Source organism: Pectinophora gossypiella, chromosome 15 (genome assembly GCF_024362695.1).
Source record: "Pectinophora gossypiella chromosome 15, ilPecGoss1.1, whole genome shotgun sequence".
NCBI lineage: Eukaryota > Metazoa > Arthropoda > Insecta > Lepidoptera > Gelechiidae > Pectinophora > Pectinophora gossypiella.
The window spans coordinates 7,700,328-7,721,185 of NC_065418.1; the positions used below are offsets into that span (position 1 = coordinate 7,700,328).

The 20,858-nt window shown below is 37.0% G+C and overlaps 1 protein-coding gene across 7 annotated transcripts in view; it reads right to left on the reverse strand.

Moving 5' to 3' along the window:
- Positions 1 to 20,858, reverse strand: part of LOC126373010 (apoptosis-stimulating of p53 protein 1) — a 304,602-nt gene that overhangs the window by 4,420 nt on the left and 279,324 nt on the right. For all 7 annotated transcript variants that reach the window (XM_050018959.1, XM_050018960.1, XM_050018957.1 and 4 more), the window contains 4 exons: positions 11,427 to 11,599; positions 1,680 to 1,873; positions 1,043 to 1,202; positions 63 to 923 (listed from right to left, as the gene is read on the reverse strand). In XM_050018959.1, coding sequence (XP_049874916.1) covers positions 63 to 923; positions 1,043 to 1,202; positions 1,680 to 1,873; positions 11,427 to 11,599 — 1,388 coding nt within the window. The remainder of the gene's footprint in view (positions 1 to 62; positions 924 to 1,042; positions 1,203 to 1,679; positions 1,874 to 11,426; positions 11,600 to 20,858) is intronic.

A 20,858-nucleotide genomic window follows, 5' to 3' on the forward strand; every position in this document is an offset into this window, starting at 1 on the left:
GCAGAACGATAGTGTTACATGTAATTACGTGCCATAACAAAACATTAAGAGGTTCAACTTACTCCAAATCCTATAGAACTACTAGCTGTCGTCGTGTTTGATCCCAAACTTGGCGAGCTGCCTTTAAGCGCGTTGCTCTGCTGACTTTTCCCTGCATTCATCTTTGAGCTCTCATTGCTCTGACTATTACTCTGACTTAGCCTAGAATTCTGTGGATATGCTTGATTTTCTTTCCCCTCTTGATTACATCTACTAGAGGAATCAGATTTCTGTAACTGATATGCATGTTCATTCTGATATGTAGCTTCAGTTTGACTTAGAGGTGTCGCGAGACTTTTATTCACAACCGAAAGTGGCGTCGAATGTACAGTCATATGATTGACGTTAACATTCATCGCATTTTGATTCTTTGAATCCTGGTTTTCGTTGTTTTTATTATTCACTTCAGGTTTGAGTTTACCGTTCGTGCTTTGTGGGAATTTCGTGTTATATGGCAAAGTTTGATATTTAGGGTCTGATTTACTGGCGGCAAATTCAGGTAAGAACTCTTGTTCATTTATTTTTAATTCTTTGCCTGTCTGGTTGCTGGTCGAGCTGCTTGTGCTATTTGGACTATACTGAGGTTGCTTTGAATATTCCGGATATTTGTTCATATGATCGAATACAGTTTTCTGATCATAGGCATTGCTTATACCCTGTTGGACATGGTTGTAAGCATTCATTTCATGTTTATTGTACTGCCCTTGATACTGGCCGTCTTGCATGCCAGGTTGCAGGTGGGGGTAGCCCCCGTTGTACAGGGGATTCATCATTTGTTTCTGCTGCAAGTAGTGGGCTTCTTGGGTTAAATGACTCTGAATGTTGTCACTTTGCGTGAGCTGTTTCAATGGCACGTTGTTTTGTATTACATTTTGTTTCATTGCCTGGAAAAAGACAGTTATTGTTTTAGTGATAGCATAGGCAGATAGATGGGTGTGATGTTTCTATGTAGATATTTGGTGTTTGATATGTTAGTTAAGGTATGTATGTATTATCCAGTTACCTGAAAGTTGGCGTTATGGCTAAGGCTTTGCGCGTGCGGCACGTGGTTGTAGGGTTCCACAGCAGCGACGTTCCCCCGCGATGGTTGGTTCTTTGGTTGCATGTTCGTGCCGCTGGCAGGGTAGCTCGGCAGCTGCTGCATCGGTGTGGGGTTGTTTGTCCTGAAAATATATACGGGACTACCTTTAGTTCATATTCATTCGAATCCCCGCTCGTGCTCTAAACCACTGAATTCGACTATATGAGTTTGAATCTATGTTTAGATCATAGATGAAATAATTGATTGATGTAACGTGGTTCCCGGGATTTGTGCCCGATAAATGGCTATGGACTCCGATTACATGGGAACTTAAACATAGATAGCGAGGGGTGGGTGTATAAACTATACACCTCTACCTACCCCCTCGGGGATACAAGCGTGATGTTATGTTATCTGACACCACAAGCCTCAAAAGAAAGTATCCCGACATAGACTATCTACTTTCATGACACAAAAGTATCAACTTGTAATTACTTTGAGAAGAGAATACCTAAGGAGGAATCTTATATTTCACACCATCGTCGGCCTGGCCTCCGAAACGTGTTTCAGGTCTGAAATCTGAAACCGTGACCGCTATTCAACTATTCTTGTATCATACCTCTGTTGTGGCTGTTGCTGCGGGTGTCGATGCGCTGCGGCGAGCTGTCGGTTCAGCGCTCGCTTCCTCAACAGTCTCGCCTGCAGCTCGGAGACTCTCCGGTCAATACTCCTCATTTCCTCCTGCCGCGCGCCCAACGCCGCCCGCTGCGCTGACAGTCTGCCGTTCTGTTGCTCATTCAGTTTGTTGCGGTACTGGAAGTGTAAGAGGAGTTTTGAGAAAATTCAGTTAGAAGGGAAGTGTGAGGAGTTTCGCGCTTTGAAAACAATGAATCTGGTATTTTAATAAATATTATGGTAAGTATCTACTGCCACAGATTGATGGAAGAGACACCGTCAGTATCTTGACATAAACCATTTCTCTCGCTCAATGCCCAAAATTCATGTTTGTACGTAAGTAATTATAGATGACTTATGTTCGAACAAAAAAAAGCTGTTCTTAAGTTCAGCACATAATAAGTCTCACCATTTAAACGCTTACGAAACCCTCCACGTTTAGATATTAGTGAAAATGGCTAAATGTTCAAATATTCCACTAAACTTCGTGCCTAATACCTGAGTATTTACACGTAAAAGTCATACTCCAACTAGCTTTGATGTCAGAGCTGTTTGCAAAGCCTTAGTTACTAGGTAATGAGCAGGAGTTGACTGAACTATTATTAACTCGTTATACCTATCTACATACGTTCCTGACGTTTTCTTTTTCCTGTAACACACGATGTTTTTGACATACCAACATCCGTGGGAAGGTTCCGTGACAACTGACAAAGTATTTTCAGTTCTTTGAGAAGGAAAATGACGCTTCTCTGTTGATGGTGTGTTTATATGAAAGAATCTTGGCCGATTTAATATTTATTAGGTAGATGTAATTTTATTTGGTTCATGTTAGACAAAATTAGTTTCTTTAAAAATATATCAATTTTCTAAATTACTTTGTATAGGCTACATAAATTATCTAGAACCTCAGTATAAATTCTTGCCCGATATTACTGATCTAATCTCAACTAATTTTAGTAGAGTTACTTATTCAAATTTATTTTAGTAGTTTCAGCCAAAACCGATCCCTTTTCAACAATATCGATTTAATTTTACGCCGAGTTGCCAATCGCATCCATAAATAATTATACCAAAAAACTATGAACGTCGAATATTACAAATATTTGTTAGCAGTGAAGTATCCGCAATCTGAAATGATGACAGCAAAATTAAGTACCTATCATATAATTTTGCTAACACTAAAATACCTATCAATGACTACATAGTAGGCTATGTAGTGAGTACCTATTTTAATAGATATTCAGAGTGTAGATTCCAAAACACATGGGGAGGTTTTGACAAAACACAACCTTGTATAATGGAGCTTAGGAGATGGCAGGTACCTACGGCTGAGAAGACAAGAAGTAGGTAAGTACCAAAAATAAAGCAAAACCAGAACTCATATTGTAATGCGCCCCAATTTTGCGTTTGCTTACAGTTATGAAGACTTTACATAACGTAAAAGATATTACTTTAGCGAGACGTCTGTCGGGGAAGCTCTGGTATAATTTCACGAAATAGCATCGTTCATTTAAAATGCAATATGGAATCTAGACGGCTAATTCACCTGGGAGAGCCAAGCTGCTTGGCGTCCAACATTCCTGAATAGGTACCTATAAGTACTAAGACCAACATTCCCGAATAGGTACCTATAAGTACTAAGTGTTTCTATTTACTACAATTTACATATAACGTGATATTAACGTGACCTTTCCAAGTTTCCAACACTATGACATAATGTAAGTACCTACTTAGTAATTTACCTGCTTATAATATTGCTATGTACTTAGTGTTTTCAATGTGAGGTTTATCGCGTTTGAATTCGGTTAAGATTACCTAAACGTAATCTAAAACCCCAATGAGTTAGTAAATACAGAAAGAAGTATGTTTCGACTATGTACGTAGATACGAAATAATTATTTAAATAAAACATAGTCATGTATTATTTTTTAGTATCTACCTACGTGAGCTTCTAGCATTTGGAACTCCCGTCAATCAATACCACTTACACATTAATACCTCCGTAGTAGGTTGGTACTTGCCCACTAAATGCGGTAAAACCCCTATTGATTGAGGAAAGGTGTACCAATATGTGTATAGGTTTGGTTTGTTCTCTAAGGGCAGTGGAAATGAAAGGATACCTGCATGTTCTAAGACTTGATGTAATTTATAAGTAAGAATGGAATAAGGTAAATAGGTGTTTACTTACATAAGTAAGTCGACAGGCCAACTAAATATACAAATAAAATTGTCTACCTACATAGGTATGTAACTTACTAGTAGGTACTAGTAAGTTAGGTACTTCTGAATTTTAGTGAAATTTTCATTAGGTAAGTAATTTAAAGATTCCCTAAAGAAGCAAATACGAGTAAGTATCTACCTAAATAATGCATTAAAAACTTGTAGAAAGATTTATGTGAATTTAATGAGAGCGTAGAAAAATATCCTTACAAACGAGTGTAGACTTATCAAGAACATCTGCACGCGAACTGCTAACAATGTAAGTCTAGATTAGGTCAGCGTGATCCAGGGAAACTTCACAAACAATCCCTCTGGAAAATTGGATAGAGTTTTTATCGCGAACATTCCCACCATTAGGTTCCTTTTCGTTAAAACTTTTTGTCACCTATCAAACCTCAGAAATACTTGAAGTTCTTTTATTTTCCCGATGATAAAAGTTTGGCGATCAATCTGAATTAGAGCTGAGAAATTGCCGGCAGCCATTGAATGACACAACACTTGCGCCGGAATATTCACACAGCTCTCCGAATGTCTTCTGCGGGTGTAATAAAGAATGCAACTAATGGCACTTGTAACAAACGCGAAGAATAATTATCACTTAGATACCTATCTATTAGGGTTTTTTTCGTCTGAAAAAGATTACAATTATCAGGTAATTCCTTTACTCCCAGGTCTAACAAAACTGATGTGACACAAAAATTTGGACTGGGATTTTTTAAAATAAAAAAGTTCATTTTTAGGAAAAGTTTTCAAACTTTGATCGAATAACAATTTAACAAATCTGCTGGGACTTTTTGTCCCATTTTTGTTTGATTGTACAACAGAAATAGTGATAGTAAAAGCCTTGAAGAATTGTTTGACCAACGTCTCACCTCTTACCTGATGAAAAATTTAAATCCGTTCCAAACTTTCCTAAAAATGATTGAATTTTTTAAAATACTTTCGCGTAGTTTTTTACTCCACTAACCGACAGTGTACTAGCGCAAAATATGCCCCTCATTGATGATGACATTTGATTAGTTTAATGTGATTGGAACGTTTATGAGCTGTTTTAGTATCTGTAAGTCTTAAAACTGATAACAAAACTCGTCAAAATCAAGCCAGAAACGGAAAGGTTAATGTTCTTAATCAGCGTTAAAGAAAATAAGATCTTCCCGTGGGCCTTTTTACCTACTCTTGTTGTATCTAGTCTTGGCAAAGGTGTGCGTCATAATGACCGCGATTTATAACGGAATCATTTGCTCTGGTCTTTGTCAGTAATGAACTTTCAAGGATATAATTTCGGAAACTCAAAATCAATGACTGTCGTACCAAGGCATGTTTAACATCCAATTTTCTCTACCTGTAAAATTTTATATTCACGTATGTATACTGTATCTAAGCACGTGATATTTAATCATCCTGTTATAGTATAAAGCGATAAAATTCGAATCTGATATTTACCTACACTAGTCCAAAAATGTATTATGGATTTCCCTGTCGGAAAATTCCACTTGATATGAACTCAGAATCATGGCCTGAATCATCCCACATAGTTTTCGTTACGATGTCACTAACACCTTGTATAATAAAATAAGTAGGTATCATTAGGTAACGTTAAATTGACAAATAACAAAACCACAAAGCTCGCTCGTATAAATGAAGTATTTGCCATCGCTGATCCTCGAGCACTAGAAACCCACAATACGTAAGGCCGGATCGAGGTGATCCGCAATTAGTGCTCGGACCTGTGCGAGAACACCTGAGTCTGAACGGTCCACTCTTGTTCCAGTCTCGCTAAACTTGTACGAACAGGGGAATTAACTTACTACCTGAGACTACCCGGATTTAAGTACAGATATATTTGCTCTAGAAGAAGAAATAAACTAATTTACTACTTATTTGTGTAATTGCCCATCATTTGATAATTTATATTTTGTACAGCTTAAAGGAGCGTACGTACTATTCTGTCTGTATGTCTTTGTAGTTTATTCATGCATTCATGACTTCAAGTTAAAATTCTTTAAAATTAAATATTATGATGATAAAGTACACGGAAATATAAACAAAAAGCAAAGTTCAACTTTTCTTTTGCCTACCAAACTTCTGATACTACAAATGCACCCTAAAAAGCCAAATTTTGCACCTGCCAGCTAATTTTCTAACTCAAACATGACAAAACTCTTTATTCTCGTTTATCAGGTCATTTCATACTATCAAAAATTATTATCCTCCCGATATATCTGACCACAAGCCCATTCTTGAGCTAAATCAATTCCATGTGAATGGTTTTTTCCGAGTCACTGACTCCCGTGTTCAACATTAAGAACGATTCGTGTTTTTCCCGGTTTTGTATGCTTGAATTTTGCCTAAATGAAACAAAATGTCGGAAATATATTCCCGAGTCGACTGCTTGCGCTGGTTTACTAGACAAGATTATCTTGCTTGAGTTATAAATATATTTTTGCATCATTGGACATTTTTATTCTCATATTATCTGATCTGGGGAAGACTAAGAGAGCTTACATGGTATAGGTTAAAGAGAAGGCGAACGTCGTGTCTTTTAAGAAAGTCAAAAATTGGCATTTGATAGACAAGAAAGGAGAAAGCTACACCGATAAAAGCGTGGCTTAATTATGACTTAGAAGAGCTGAACAAAATATCTTTGTTTAATCAGGTAGTGTACAGACTCCGTCTCCGTCTACTTTTCAACGCCAAATCAAGCTCACTAGTAACTCTAACAGCAAATGTACCTATTTCAATTTCATTCGTCTATAAGTATAGGTTGTATTGTATCTTCCGCTGTAGTCTGATAAGATCACATTGTCCTCGAAGAAGTTTAATCTCGGAGGTATTCCTTTAGATTGGCGTCGTAAATTTGGACAACGAGCGAATTAGGCAGAGAACCGAAGGCGTCTTATTAATCTAGAGAGCCTTCACTACCCTCAGAGTAATATATATCGCGACCTTATTTATATAAGTGAGTAGGGAAATATTTCTATATATTAAAGGAACGAATAAGTCTGCCAGTAATGCCTATCGGTATGGGTTTCACATGCCACAAGTTACTAGAAGACAACTTGAAGCCACATTGGTTGTTAATAATATACTAAGGAAGATAGGGAAGATAAGCAGCTGAACGAATTATGTGTTTACCTTCACTCCCATAGGTATCAGCACCATTATTCCTCTCGTATTTGGGTAATTAATGTGTCCAATTTGATTATTAGATTCGGAGAACACCTGTGTGGGAATGAAGGTCGTACTAATATCTCAGTATTACACTGTGTCGTCGGTTCGTCGCACCCAATTATTTCAATAACCTTGACTTTGTCAGATGTACAATGCACAATTAAACTCAAATTATAATTTGGCAGTCAAACAAATTCATGCGTGAGACATTGGTACCTAATAAGTAAAGTTGGTATATATCAGAACTTACTATTGTTATAGCAAGGGACTTATGAAAGTTAATATTAAGTATGTACTTACCTACCTACTACGAATTTGTTCAAATATAAAGTAAGTATAGAATTTATTTATTAAACTACAACACCATCACAGAAGATTCAATTAAGTATAAGACTATTATTATTCAAAATCGTAACTCCCACTGTCTTTTTAAAATCAAAATCCCCATAGTAATGTCTCTGGAAATTTAGATTTCTCCACCCAGATTTAAGACCCTGGTCTTGCGAAGTTAGGTTTTGTTTTTGTTGTTTTTGTTGGATCTAATTTCTTTATTTCCAAGTGACAATATTTCGGATATATTATATCAATATATCGGAGACTCAGAGTACATCAATGGAAGTAAGTAAAATTCCACTTTTGTTTTACGAGCGGTACTCCTTGCGAAATCCCCGCGTTAAATTCTGAGAGAGTATCTTTTCTTGAGTAATATTTTGTAGTGAAAAGTTAGAAGCAGCGGGTTTACTGCATATCAAGATTGAGTACGTCCGGTTTTAAATACTAAATGCAATTAATAGATAAGTATCTATCTAATATTACATTGTAAACACCTATTCGAATGCGTTAATAGATTTCACTCTAAATTCCGGTTTTATAAACTAGGGACGACAAAATTGGGATTAATCCCGCTTTCATAAGTGAAAGAAGGAAAAAACTACAGCGGTATTTTATCGTTTTATTCTTATTGAAGCGGATACGCAAGCAACAACCAACGATTCCGACCAGAAAAATCAACGGTTTCAATTCACTTCCACTTCACTATCGAACCACAACTGCCACTGCACTAACATAAAAAGTAAACTCACCAATCGAAAAATATACAGCATAAATTGGAACGAGCACTCGTCCTGTGTAAATAGAAGGATTTCTTTGGGTCAGAACGATCTCTTCATTAAATACACACGGTCTCATTTAATCCCCACGACAACCCCACTTCGGAAATTCACCTTTACAAAATTTATTAAGATTTTTCATTCTATTATTTTTTATGGTGGTAGGTAGTGTATATGTACTGTAATTTCAAACACCAAATATTGAGTTTTGAAGGTAGCACTGCTAAAATACGTTCTAACTAATAATATACTAACAGATTCATTAACTAAGTGTCTCTATATTAAAAATAACCTGTCTCACAACACCACGGTTCCTTGTAAAACAAAAAATAAATGATAATATAAAAATAATTTAATCCAAACTGACCTTTACGTCCTTTAAAAAAGTCCTACCACTCACTTCTCCACTTCACTTGTACAAATCCACTACTTCGCTTCGAGAGTCCTTAAATTTTAATTTTTCACTATTAAACTAAGGTCACAATGTCAGCTATATGGTGCAATAGGCCGCGTGAGTGCCGTGTCTGTAACTAAATTGTCAAATTGGTCTCTGAATCAAAGCGTTGGCATTAACCGCACAAGTGGGATCGCTCCCGAGACACGTCATAAGATTACGTCGTAAGGTATGTAGACACTATCATCTCGATTATTCTGTTTTAAGAACAGCTACATAAACAACCTATACATGATCCTTCCAAATATGAAAGAGATAAATCTCCTATCCTGTAGATGTAAGTATGTTAAGATTTTTTGCAAAGCAATTATTATCATACTTTATTAGATTATTTTTCATCTAACGACAGAAATATCCTTTTAAAATTTGACTCGACCAAAAATTACGGTAAATTTATCCGCACAAACGAAGCGTAGATACGTTGCGTTGCCAATTAATTTAGTCAACGCAATAAATCTTTAATAAGATTTTGGCAGAACATTCAAGTACACAAGCATTAAATATGACCTCCAGGATAATTTTACTAGACTCATCATCTATTTAAAGATATAAGACGGTTTCCCTTGACTGTGAAATATTTAGATACCATGTCGGACTAAAGCACCTACTACAAATATAAATGTTACTTAATAGCTCCTTCAGCATTATTATGCAAAAAGGGTGGTAAGCCTTTTGTGTCAAAATGTTCTCTCAAGATCAAGAGAGCTCTTATATTCTCGTTATCGTTAACCAGTTTGACTCCATCATTGTTTCTTTGAACGTGTAAAAATAAATATCTGCGGACTAAACCCGCGTTATAATACCTTCCGCATCCGAGTGGAGCGCTATTTAAAAACCTAACGTTATTGTTATAGGTACTTTTATATTCGTATTGTGTCGGGCGTATCCTTCATCCTTCTCTCATTCAGATCGTTTCTATACATAAATATCAGAGGACTAAAAAGAAGAAAGCCCGTTCTATAAATATACTATACGGAAAACGGGTCCTATTGCCAGAAACACGAGGGCAGCCTGTCTCAAAAATCTTTTCGGATCCGTTATTTATATCTTGGGCATGATTCCTCTAGTGAACTTAAGCAAAGTACTCTTCACTTTTCCTTTGCCCTGTCTGCTAAAAAATAAAATTAAAAAAAATACTAGTGTATCTTCTAGTGTTCTTGAGAATAGTCTCCATCACAATATCGTATCAAGTCCAAACGACCTAATGCCCGCAACCTAGTTGGCGAGTATTCTCTGCTAATATTGATACTCGCACGGTCCCGGCCGCGGCACGGGTATTCAATGGCATGTCAATTCTTCTCGAGTGATAAAAGAAACATGAACGTCATCTTTTCGGCGTTGTAGGGTTGACTAGCTACTATCCACAGAATAAATTTAGAATTAAATCAAAAAAAATACTACTAAAGTTAGAAACTTCGTATTTTATTAACGTAGTCGCTAATTTGTTTGTTTGTTAGTCCATTATACATAAAGCAATATTCAAAAGTTTAAAATTATGTACAAATATAGTTTACCTTCAATCCGATTAATAATAAAGCGCATCTATAGAAAATGTAACACATACCTACGTCGATTTTTCTGTCCCGATTTCGTTAATTGAAATCCCAACACAATTATTTTGTGTAGGAAATATCAAATTGATTGTGACTCTGATAAAATAATTCATAGAGATTTAATGCAGGATGTGAGATGATCCACACCTCCACCAACCCGCATTGGAGCAGCGTGGTGGAGTATGCTCCATACCCCCTCCGGTTGATTGAGGGGAGGCCTGTGCCCAGCAGTGGGACGTATATAGGCTGTTTATGTTATATTGTGTAAGATGATCAATGACGCGCGTCAATGCAAAATTTTTGAGTTCGATTTTGTATTTAATAAATATGAGCCATATTATTGTGATTCCATACTCGACGCGTAAATTTATGTGGTCCGGAGTCCCGACTTGACCCTCTGGTTTTGTGACAGGGGCAGACCAGTTTGACGAGGGCTGAATAAGTTTATTTCGAATAGTAAAGAGTCAAGGGAGTCACTTTCGGAACTTAAGTGTCCACTTAGTCGTGCATAGATCCCACCGTGTTTTAACATACAAATCAGATGTCGGAACTCGATTAACTCCTCATTCCACTGACTGTGAAAGGGCTTGACTTAGACATATTCTTATTACCAGACAAGGGTGCTGTTTCTAACGTTTACAAATAGATAAGAACGTGAAAATAAACATGGCCGGCAATGTGTTTTTCTACCTACTAAGTCTAATAATAATCTTCTTTTTTTCTGCCTCCACTCACATTAATTTATCTTCTCGCTCTCCTTCTTCTTCTCTTCTTTTATTATTTCGACTGCGGTTGAGCAAAACATCAATTGTGTCAACCGCCTATAAACCTCAATTATCCTACGTTCAAGATCTTTATTCATCATCATCATCATCATCAGCCCATTAACGTCCCCACTGCTGGGGCACGGGCCTTCCCTATGGATGGATAGGGAGATCGGGCCTTAAACCACCACGCGGGCCCAGTGCGGATTGGTGGTTATTAACGACTGCTAATGCAGCCGGGACCAACGGCTTAACGTGCCTTCCGAAGCATGGAGGAGCTCGAGATGAAAACTTTTTTTTTGTGGTCACCCATCCTATGACCGGCCTTTGCAAAAGTTGCTTAACTTCAACAATCGCAGACCGAGCGCGTTTACCGCCGGGAAGATCTTTATTACTTAACATCAGCTGTAAAAGACTTACCATCAATTCTCTCCTGAGCTTGTCCAACTCGTGCGCAGACGGCGGTGCCGGCTGAACTCTCCCGCGCCGCAACTCTTCCAGCTGTCTCGTCAATTCTTCCACCTTCGCCACCGCCACCGATAGTTCCTTCTCCTTCTCATTGAAAAGTGCTCGTATTGATTCAAGGTCGCTAGCTGTGGACAAACAGAATTTGGGTTTAGTTATCGTTATGATTCTATGTTTTAAGTACAAGTAACTGTTTTGTAACTTTATCTAATGGTAAGTTAACCTTATTACACTCAGACATATGTTCAACGCAAAATAAAAGAATGATAAATATTTTCTACTGATAAACCTTGTAATACACAGGTATCAACAATCAATATTGAAATGCAGAACATTTTCCTCTCAAAAACATATTCCGAACCTCGTTCACCGAACAGTAAGATGTATATTAAGTTGCCAATGTTGCCATAATCTTCTTATTCAAATTCTGTCTACTAAGAGGATTTGAGTATGTTTTGAGAATCTGTCTGCAATAACAAAAGGGTTGCCATATGAACAAATATTTCTCCGCGGCAAATGTTTTCCTTTGACGAAAAACTTTCGCAAACTTGCGAGGCATTCCTATACATCAAATTTCTATTCATAATTCCAGAGTCCTGTTTTATACCAAGAATAGAGGCAAAAATATTATTATTTAGGTAACGTAAAATTTCGGAGAAAGAATAATACAAACAAATATACACTCGCAAAGTATGTAGAGCGGTAAGCGTAATAAAGGCTAATGTGCAAAATTCACAACATGTTTCCGAGAGCAAAAGTAAAATACCTGCCTAAAATACTACCTAATACAGTAATTTACTTTCCGTTTCATTCGTGCGTCACGTGATAAAATGTTTCGTTTTGGGAACGGGGCTTTCTCTCATTACCCCTCTCCAAGTAATCCTGGGAACGTTAACACTGTCGTCATGAGGATAATAGTCAACATTCTTTCCATTGTAATTTTGTAACAGTATTTTCCGGAACACTAAACAACTTATCATTTCAGTTTACTGTTACTATGTATAACTATTAAAGTTTATTAACTTGATATTGTGAAGGTTTCCTATTATTTTAACTAATTGGTACTTTCAGTAATTAAATTAGCCAAGAACTCTGAACAAGAAAAATATTATTTGGCAACAAAGAATACCTATTCAGCATTAATTGTGCGCTAAAGTACCACAATTATGTAAATTGCTGTGGCAATCTCAAAAATAAAGGCTCTTATTATCGCTCGTGAAAAGGAGCAATTCAACAGGTCCCAACATAAGTTAACAAAAAGCATAACAAACAACATCAATCCCGACGGAAACAAGAGTTAACAATTGAGAAATTGTAACGCATTAGGCGGGAAAAATGCTATTTCACAGCTGGAGGGCCCAGATGAGACCCGTTTAAAAGCTGGAAGGGGAATACCTCCGACCTTTCAATTACTGAAGACAATAAAAGGGCTTTATCTGTATGAGGCTTCCGCGCCGTCGGGTGAATGGAGCGACACTTGGCCATTCGGCCGTGAGCGATGAAAACACGCTTCAAAATACCCTGTCGCCGCCGTCATGTTGCCCCCAGAAATAATGTTATGACAGCTACGACAACAGTCGCCGACTGACAAATGTCAGAAGCGCCAGAAATGTTTTTTTTTTTGTTTTGGTTTTCCCCGAAGGGTAAGGCAAAGGGAACTATGCCCATACAGCCATGTCTGACGTATTTTTTTTCTTGATGATTAATGAAATGATGAAAGGTGATGATGATGAAACCTAAGCTCCCACCCTCGGAGTAGACTCCTACTCCAAACCCCAAACGAATTAACTCAAAAGTCCGCATAAACTTTTGAGTTATGAAGCGGCTTCCCGGCACGAAGCGAAAATAGGCAGATACACTTTGTTCATTGAATACTCCAATATAATAACACTCGCGATAACCACAAAACACCACTTCGTATTAATTATTTAGATTACTCAATGAAGAAAGCAACTGTCCCGTTCCCGTTTCCCGCCGAAAAGCCGCGCCAGAAATGCGTTAAGGAAGAATATGCCTGTACAATGAATAGGGTAGTTTCCAACTAGTCAAATCAGTTACTTTTTACTAAACGTCAAAGCACGAAATTACTATGGAATTTGTATGAAAAAGCAACCTGTGACGTCATAGGAAAGCGTGATAATAATTTCGGACTTATTATTACGTTTTTCTTAATTAAAATTCATAAATAAGCTAATAGAAAAATGAAAGTGTTTTTCGTTAGTTTTAGATCTGTCTTTATTTAGTAATCAGCATTTCATAATTTATCTTGAACCTAGTACACGACCCAATTGTAGAAAAATAGTTATAAGTAGCGGAACGTTATGATGTTTTCCCGCTAATAAAGTTTCGTACAAATTTAGAACTAGTTTGAAGGAGCAAATTACTGTTCTTTATTGTTAATAGTGACGTGCCATAAAATGTAACGAAACTCTTTAATCATCAGGTAATAGGTACTTACTTGCAATGTCTAAATTCAAAAACTTATAAGAACTTAGATATTTAATTTTGACATGACGACGTTTACGATAGAGAAGCGGTTATATTTAGGTAGGTACTTGTTCTAAGTAAAACAACTTTTCTTTTTTCATAATGTTACTACTATCTTCGATTTCATAAAGTGCATGTTCAGCAGTGGTTTATATTATTAACACTAACTTAATATTCAAGTAAGTATATACGTAGATATATTAGTACTAATTCCTGTAAACACCATCTAATTTTATTTTAAGTTATATCTGTCATTTTATTATCCGCCGAAAAGGAAGGGACGGGTAATCGACAAGCATAAAATTTATGGAACACACGTCAATTTTAAGCACAAATCTAAAACAACCGTCTAAAAATTTTACATTGGCCAATAACCCGCCAGAATTATGTTGACAACACACGTCAAACAGTTTGTATACCAGCGAGATACCTTTTTGATTCGCCCGGGTTATTCATTCATTTACTCATTCTTCTTAAAATTAAGAGCTGTCAATCATCCGTCCCTTTCCTTTTCGACGGATAAGAAAATGACAGGTATAACTTAAAGTAAAATTAGGAGGTGTCTGCAGGAATCGGGGCCATTATGTATTTACATAAAAGTCCTTGGATAATAATAACACACGATCTGTGCGACCCGAGCAAATTGATTTATATCACGTAACCAGGAAAGATACGAACAACATAATATTCTACTTGGAGCCGTCTCGGGAATGTTCCCGTTGTAAAAACTCTTTAATAGTAAGGACTCTAGCTGCTTTTTTGAGCAAATTGTTGTTTCTTGTACTTTGATCATAGAACACATAACATAACTTTAAATAACTTTTGCGTCTTTTTACTGTCCTATTTTGATAACATTTCCAGGAACAGCACAACACTGCTTGAGAGAAAGCCCTCGTTTTGATGATGCACCCCTCCCGTCCCCAACTCGTTATCGTCTGTGAAAACACACATTTCATTTTCATTTCAAAGCAATTTCCACTTACTGACATATTGCTCCGGGTTTTGTTTGGAATGACAATGTTTACGTAATTTCGGAAGAAAATCACAAGCGAGCGTATATTTCCACACATGCTACGTAATGGAAATATTACAGAGATCATCATGAGACGATCCGTATACTTAATAATAAAGTCGTTTTTGTTATGATTGTCGATTGACAATGTAAGTACAACTAATGTTTCTAATGATTATTATTACATTAGTTGTACTTACATTTCTGTTTTTAATTTTACACTTAGAATTCATAGCACAAAACTAATAATATAAATTAATAAGAGTACACTTCAAAATCAACACGCATAATGGTCTAAATCATTGTGTCTAAATCCGGAAAAATAGAGCCTACTACTAACTACACTTCAAAATAAATAATTATTCATAATTCATTCTATCCTGCAAAATCTAATTTGTAGAACTGTTTTACGAAGACCCGAACTTTTTGTACGGAGTTTCTCTTGGACATCAAATCGGGAATGAACTAGTTCGGATTCGGCAGATCACTGATATAGGTATCTCAAAGGACATTGAAGAGGCAATGGACCGGGCACATTTGCCGCAGCAGTGATAGTTTCGGTAAACGTGTTATTGAGCGGAAACCACATGTTGTTAGTTATGGTTCTTGCTACTCTCGACCAACATGGTTCACATTTGTCTATTTGCACAGCGAAATCGGTAACCTGACCAGAAATATCAAGGTTGGTCACCGTGGCCAAAATCAGCTAGATACATATTTGTATTCAGTGTGTTATGTGCGTAGGGTTATTTCAAATCAACCTACCTAACCCTACCTAATTAGTGCTACCGCATTTTTACTCTTTAATTCTTTTGAAAATAGACTGTAGAATGGAACTTGTAAACAGATATCTATCGTAGCCTAAGGCCGCATTGCAGCGCTAACCTACATAGTTATCAATAATTCGACCCACCGATATCAATCACAATAAAATTATTTTAAAATAGGAAAATCTTTCAACGCAATCAAATAATGGAAAATGTTTTTCTATCTGAATACTTATACATATAAGTTGATAATTAATGGAAGACAAAAACAAGTCGATTACTCGAAAAGCGTATCATGGGAGTAAATGGTCCCAATCTACGTAATGAGGCAAAACTTGTAAGCCATTTGTCGTAACGGAGTGTCGGGTAGTCCACTAATAACCGAATTTGTAAGCGCTGGCTAATGTAGGAATGACGGCAAAACCCATTGCCTTGACTGATGTTGGGTCAAAAGCAAAATGAAGTTTTGCTGTGATTAAAATGAAACATTGCCGGCTCTAAACAACGGTACGACTTTCTGCCATAATACTAAAGATTGTTTTTGAAACACATAATAAGTCTGTCTTAAACTATGTGTTAATTATAAATAAGCTCACGACTATATCCCAATTGGAGTAGTCACAGGTACATCCATCGCAAGATAATCTAAGCACCCACACCTCACCGAGCTTTCTGTTAGACCAACGTGATAGGTGAGCCGTATCGCCGTCTATAATGGTCGAGGCAACTGTGTTAGTGACAACTGCACTTAAGTAATGTTGCGATTAATATAACATACCTAAATTTGTTCATCGTTTTGACGAAAATTGGATACGTAGGTGTAATAAATAAGCACCTAACTGACAAAAGAAAAGCTAAGTTAGCCAAATTAATATGATACCTATTACATATTAAGTGGCAACCCGCTAAGTATCGATTTTTCCAAGTTCAGTGCGTCATTTGTAGTCGTGTCATTTGAAGACTGGTACGCTATAGTACGTCCATAATACACGATAGTATTACTATAAGTACCTCAGTAATGAATACGAGTATGTCTATTTCAAGCTCAACGTACAGAAATAAAAAAAAACCGACTTCAAACGCAAAACTAAAAAGCAATAAATAAATTTACTTCGCACAAAGTAATTAGTACGTATTTTCAATTAGTTAATTATTTTATAATTCTGAAGCCGGTGCCAAGGAAATGCTACAACGAAGTACCGATTCATATATTTTTCAATACTGATTGTTTTGTAATTTTTTGTTTGACATTGTTTTGTAATTGCTTTGATATAGGTATTAAACAATATTGTGTGTACATAGTAATTTGATATTGTAGTAAGGTTGTTGTAGCATTTACTTGGCACCGACTTCAGAATTATAAAATAATTAACTAATTGAAAATACGTACTAATTACTTTGTGCGAAGTAAATTTATTTATTGCTTTTTAGTTTTGCGTTTGAAGTCGGTTTTTTTTTGTTAAAAATTTTATTTTATTTTACGATTTTAAGTGATGGTTAGACCGAGCAAGGATGCAGACAGACAGATTTTCTGATTTATATTCATATATAATAATATAATATATTATTAGTAGTGATCACAATTATTATTGATGAACATGTTTACACACACACACACTCACACACGCGCTAACGCACACGAGCACACGCGCACGTACACACGCACACACACAGACACACGCACACACGAACACACACACACACACACACACACACACGCGCACACACACGCACACACACACACACACATGTGTATGTGTACATACACACATGTGGTTGTCAGTGGAAGCTGCTATCATACACACTCACGCATACATATAGATACAGTAGATTTCGCGTGGTTCGCTCGCACACACACACACACACACACACACACACACACACACACGCGCGCGCACACACGCACACACACACACATGTGTATGTGTACATACACACATGTGGTTGTCAGTGGAAGCTGCTATCATACACACTCACGCATACATATAGATACAGTAGATTTCGCGTGGTTCGCTCGCTGCTAAAGCAGCTCGCGTGTCCTGTTTATTCGAAACTGTCCCTCTTCGTATGGCGGCCATCTTGTTTTTCCGCCACTTTGTTCTTTTTCACCGGCGACAGAATTTGACCAAGATTAAAATGGGTGTCGTGGAAACAAACAAAATCCAGGTGCAATAGGTTTGCCAGGCCGTAGGATGTCTCCCTGATCGGGAGCAGTTTTCAAAGATGACGTTCCGATCACACGCCTATACATCATTTTTACCCCCAAGACATTTTCTGGAAAAACAAAATTTTGTATGGCGGCCATCTTGTTTTTTCGCCATTTTGTATTTTTTTCACCGGCCATTAAATTCGACCAAGATTTAAATAGGTTTCGTGAAAGAAAAATTGGTTCAGGTGTGATAGTTTCGCCAGGCCGTAGGGTGTCACCCTGATGCGGAGCAGTTTTCGAAAATCGGGAAGTATTTCCATACTTAACATGACAATCCGACCACAACCCCGATATATATTTTATATCCCGAGACATTTTCTGAAAAAACAAAATTGTGTATGGCGGCCATCTTGTTTTTCCGCCATTTTGTTTTTTTTTACGCGCTATGGAATTTGACCAAGATTTAAATAAGTGCTCTGAAAGAAATATTGGTTCACGTGCGATAGTTTTGCCAGGCCGTAGAGTATCTCTCTGATGCGGAGCAGTTTTTGGTGATCAGAAAGTATTTCCGTACTCTACATGACGTTTTGAGTAAGCGCCCCATACATTATTTTTACCCAAACGGGCTTCTTCCAAAATCGACAAAATTTTGTATGGCGGCCATCTTTTTTTTCCGCCATTTTGTTTTTTTGCACCGGCGATTGGATTTGATCAAGATTTAAATACGTTTCGTGAAAGAAAAATTGCTCCAGGTTGTATAGTTTTGCCAGGCCATAGGGTATCTCCCTGATGCTGACCAGTTTTCGAAGGCCGGGAAGTTTTCCCGAAGCCTAAAGATCGATCCGATCAATATGACTTTACAAACGCACTAGTCGCTCCTACGATTTTTGAAAATTCCCCTCGATTTCTCTGGTCTTCCATCATCAGATCCTGACTTCCTTGACATGGGACCCCCTTGGGTATATCTCCTTTCAAACAAAAAAATAATTATCAAAATCGGTTCATATACGACGAAGATATGCCCGAACAAACATAAAAAAAAAAAAAAAAAAAAAAAAAAAAAAAAATATACGCTCGAATTGAGAACCTCCTCCTTTTTTGAAGTCGGTAAAAATACTTTTTACTGACAAAATTGGTAGAAGTAGGCAAGTCGTAAGAAACATTATATTATTTACCCTTTATCATATTAGACAAGTCGCTTTTACAATATTATTTTCGCGATGATATTCTAGGTTTACTGGTTAGAGCGTTTGGCTCACGATTGGAGTTCCAGGTTCGATTCCAGATGGGGACATTGTCGAAATCACTTTGTGAGACTGTCCTTTGTTTGGTAAGGACTTTTCAGGCTTGGATCAACTGATTGTCCGAAAAAGTAAGATGATTCCGTGCTTCGGAGGGCACGTTAAGCCGTTGGTCCCGGCTATTTATTAGCCGTTAAAACACCTCCACCAACCCGCATTGGAGCAGCGTGGTGGAGTATGCTCCATACCCCCTCTGGTTGATTGAGGGGAGGCCTGTGCCCAGCAGTGGGACGTATATAGGTTGTTTATATTGTGTTATGTGTGATATTAAGTCAGTAGTTAAAAATAAACAATTTCAGAAATATTTTCACTGTATTCAACGTTACTTAAATTCCGATTTTAATAACTTTTAGAATCCTGGAAAACATTGCGACAAAACTCGCATTCCTAACAAAATTACGACTAAATTCGTTAGTGTGTAATGTGAGGGATGGTACTCGTATATTTGAAACTGAATTCCTTGTTGCAAGTTATACCTACTGCGTTTTAATTAAGCTGTGAAGGAAATTGTTTAATGACTGACTGATTTTACTATTTCTGCTACACTTTCTGTTCTCTCAGAATGTGACGTTGCTATGTTTAGTAAATTTTGTAATGCAATTAGTAGCGGACTTCAAATACCGTTCTTTGTCCTGTAAAAAGTTAATGCTGCTATAGTAGTAGCCGCTATTCACAATATATTGAATTCTATGTTTACATTTGGTACGCATCATAAACGAGCATGGTGCGGAGAAGAGGTCATAAACAAAAAACATCGGAAAAATCGACGCACAATATTTAAGCGGCAAGGTCCTGTCAGCATTTGAGGCGCATTGCATAAATATATTTCGCTTCGATATATACCACCACCACTTACAGCTGCATCATTTTAAAGAATTAAGTTCCCAAAAGAAACGGAAAGTACAAAATAATTCGACTCAGAAAAACGAATAGGTAGAATGTATGTGACGGCGAAATCCACTTCCACTGTGCAATTAAATGCAAGAATTTATTGGAACTTATTTTGTGAACTTAAGCTAGTTTTTTAAATGTGAAGTGTTGAAGCATTTTTTTTTTATGAATATTCTTATTTTGCTTGTAAGTTTTAAATCATCAAAATGGGTTCGAAAATGACATTACGTAACATAAGCTCACGATTTTTTTCCCCTTTGGGATAGTCGGAGGTACATCCAACGCAAAAGATGATACTGGAAAGCAAAACCAAAATTATGACAAACATCCGTTACATGACGTGGAGCAATTCGTGGATAGGAGATGCTATACCTTCACTGTAAGTAAGCGTTATCAATCTATACATAAAATTTACCAATCAATACAAAAAAATATGTCCGGAGGAGATTTCCCTTACCATCAGGCGTATTTACAGTTGAAAACAAACCTTACTGATTAGTGTATATAAACCATTATTGGATTTTAAGCAACGACTGGAAATTTGAGTCGAGTGCACTCACTAAATTACGTTTGACTCAGCACTCAGGATAAACTGGCGCAAGTTTGAATCATTGATGAAAGCAGAAATAACAGTACCTACGTCGTGAAGTGGTGAAATCTGGAAAACCTATCAGGCTTAATAGTAGTCATCGCCCGAACGAACTTTATTATCGCCCTAACGACATCCATCCTGAAGGCATTCGTTTGCCGAACAGAGATTTCCTTAAGTAATTGGATATT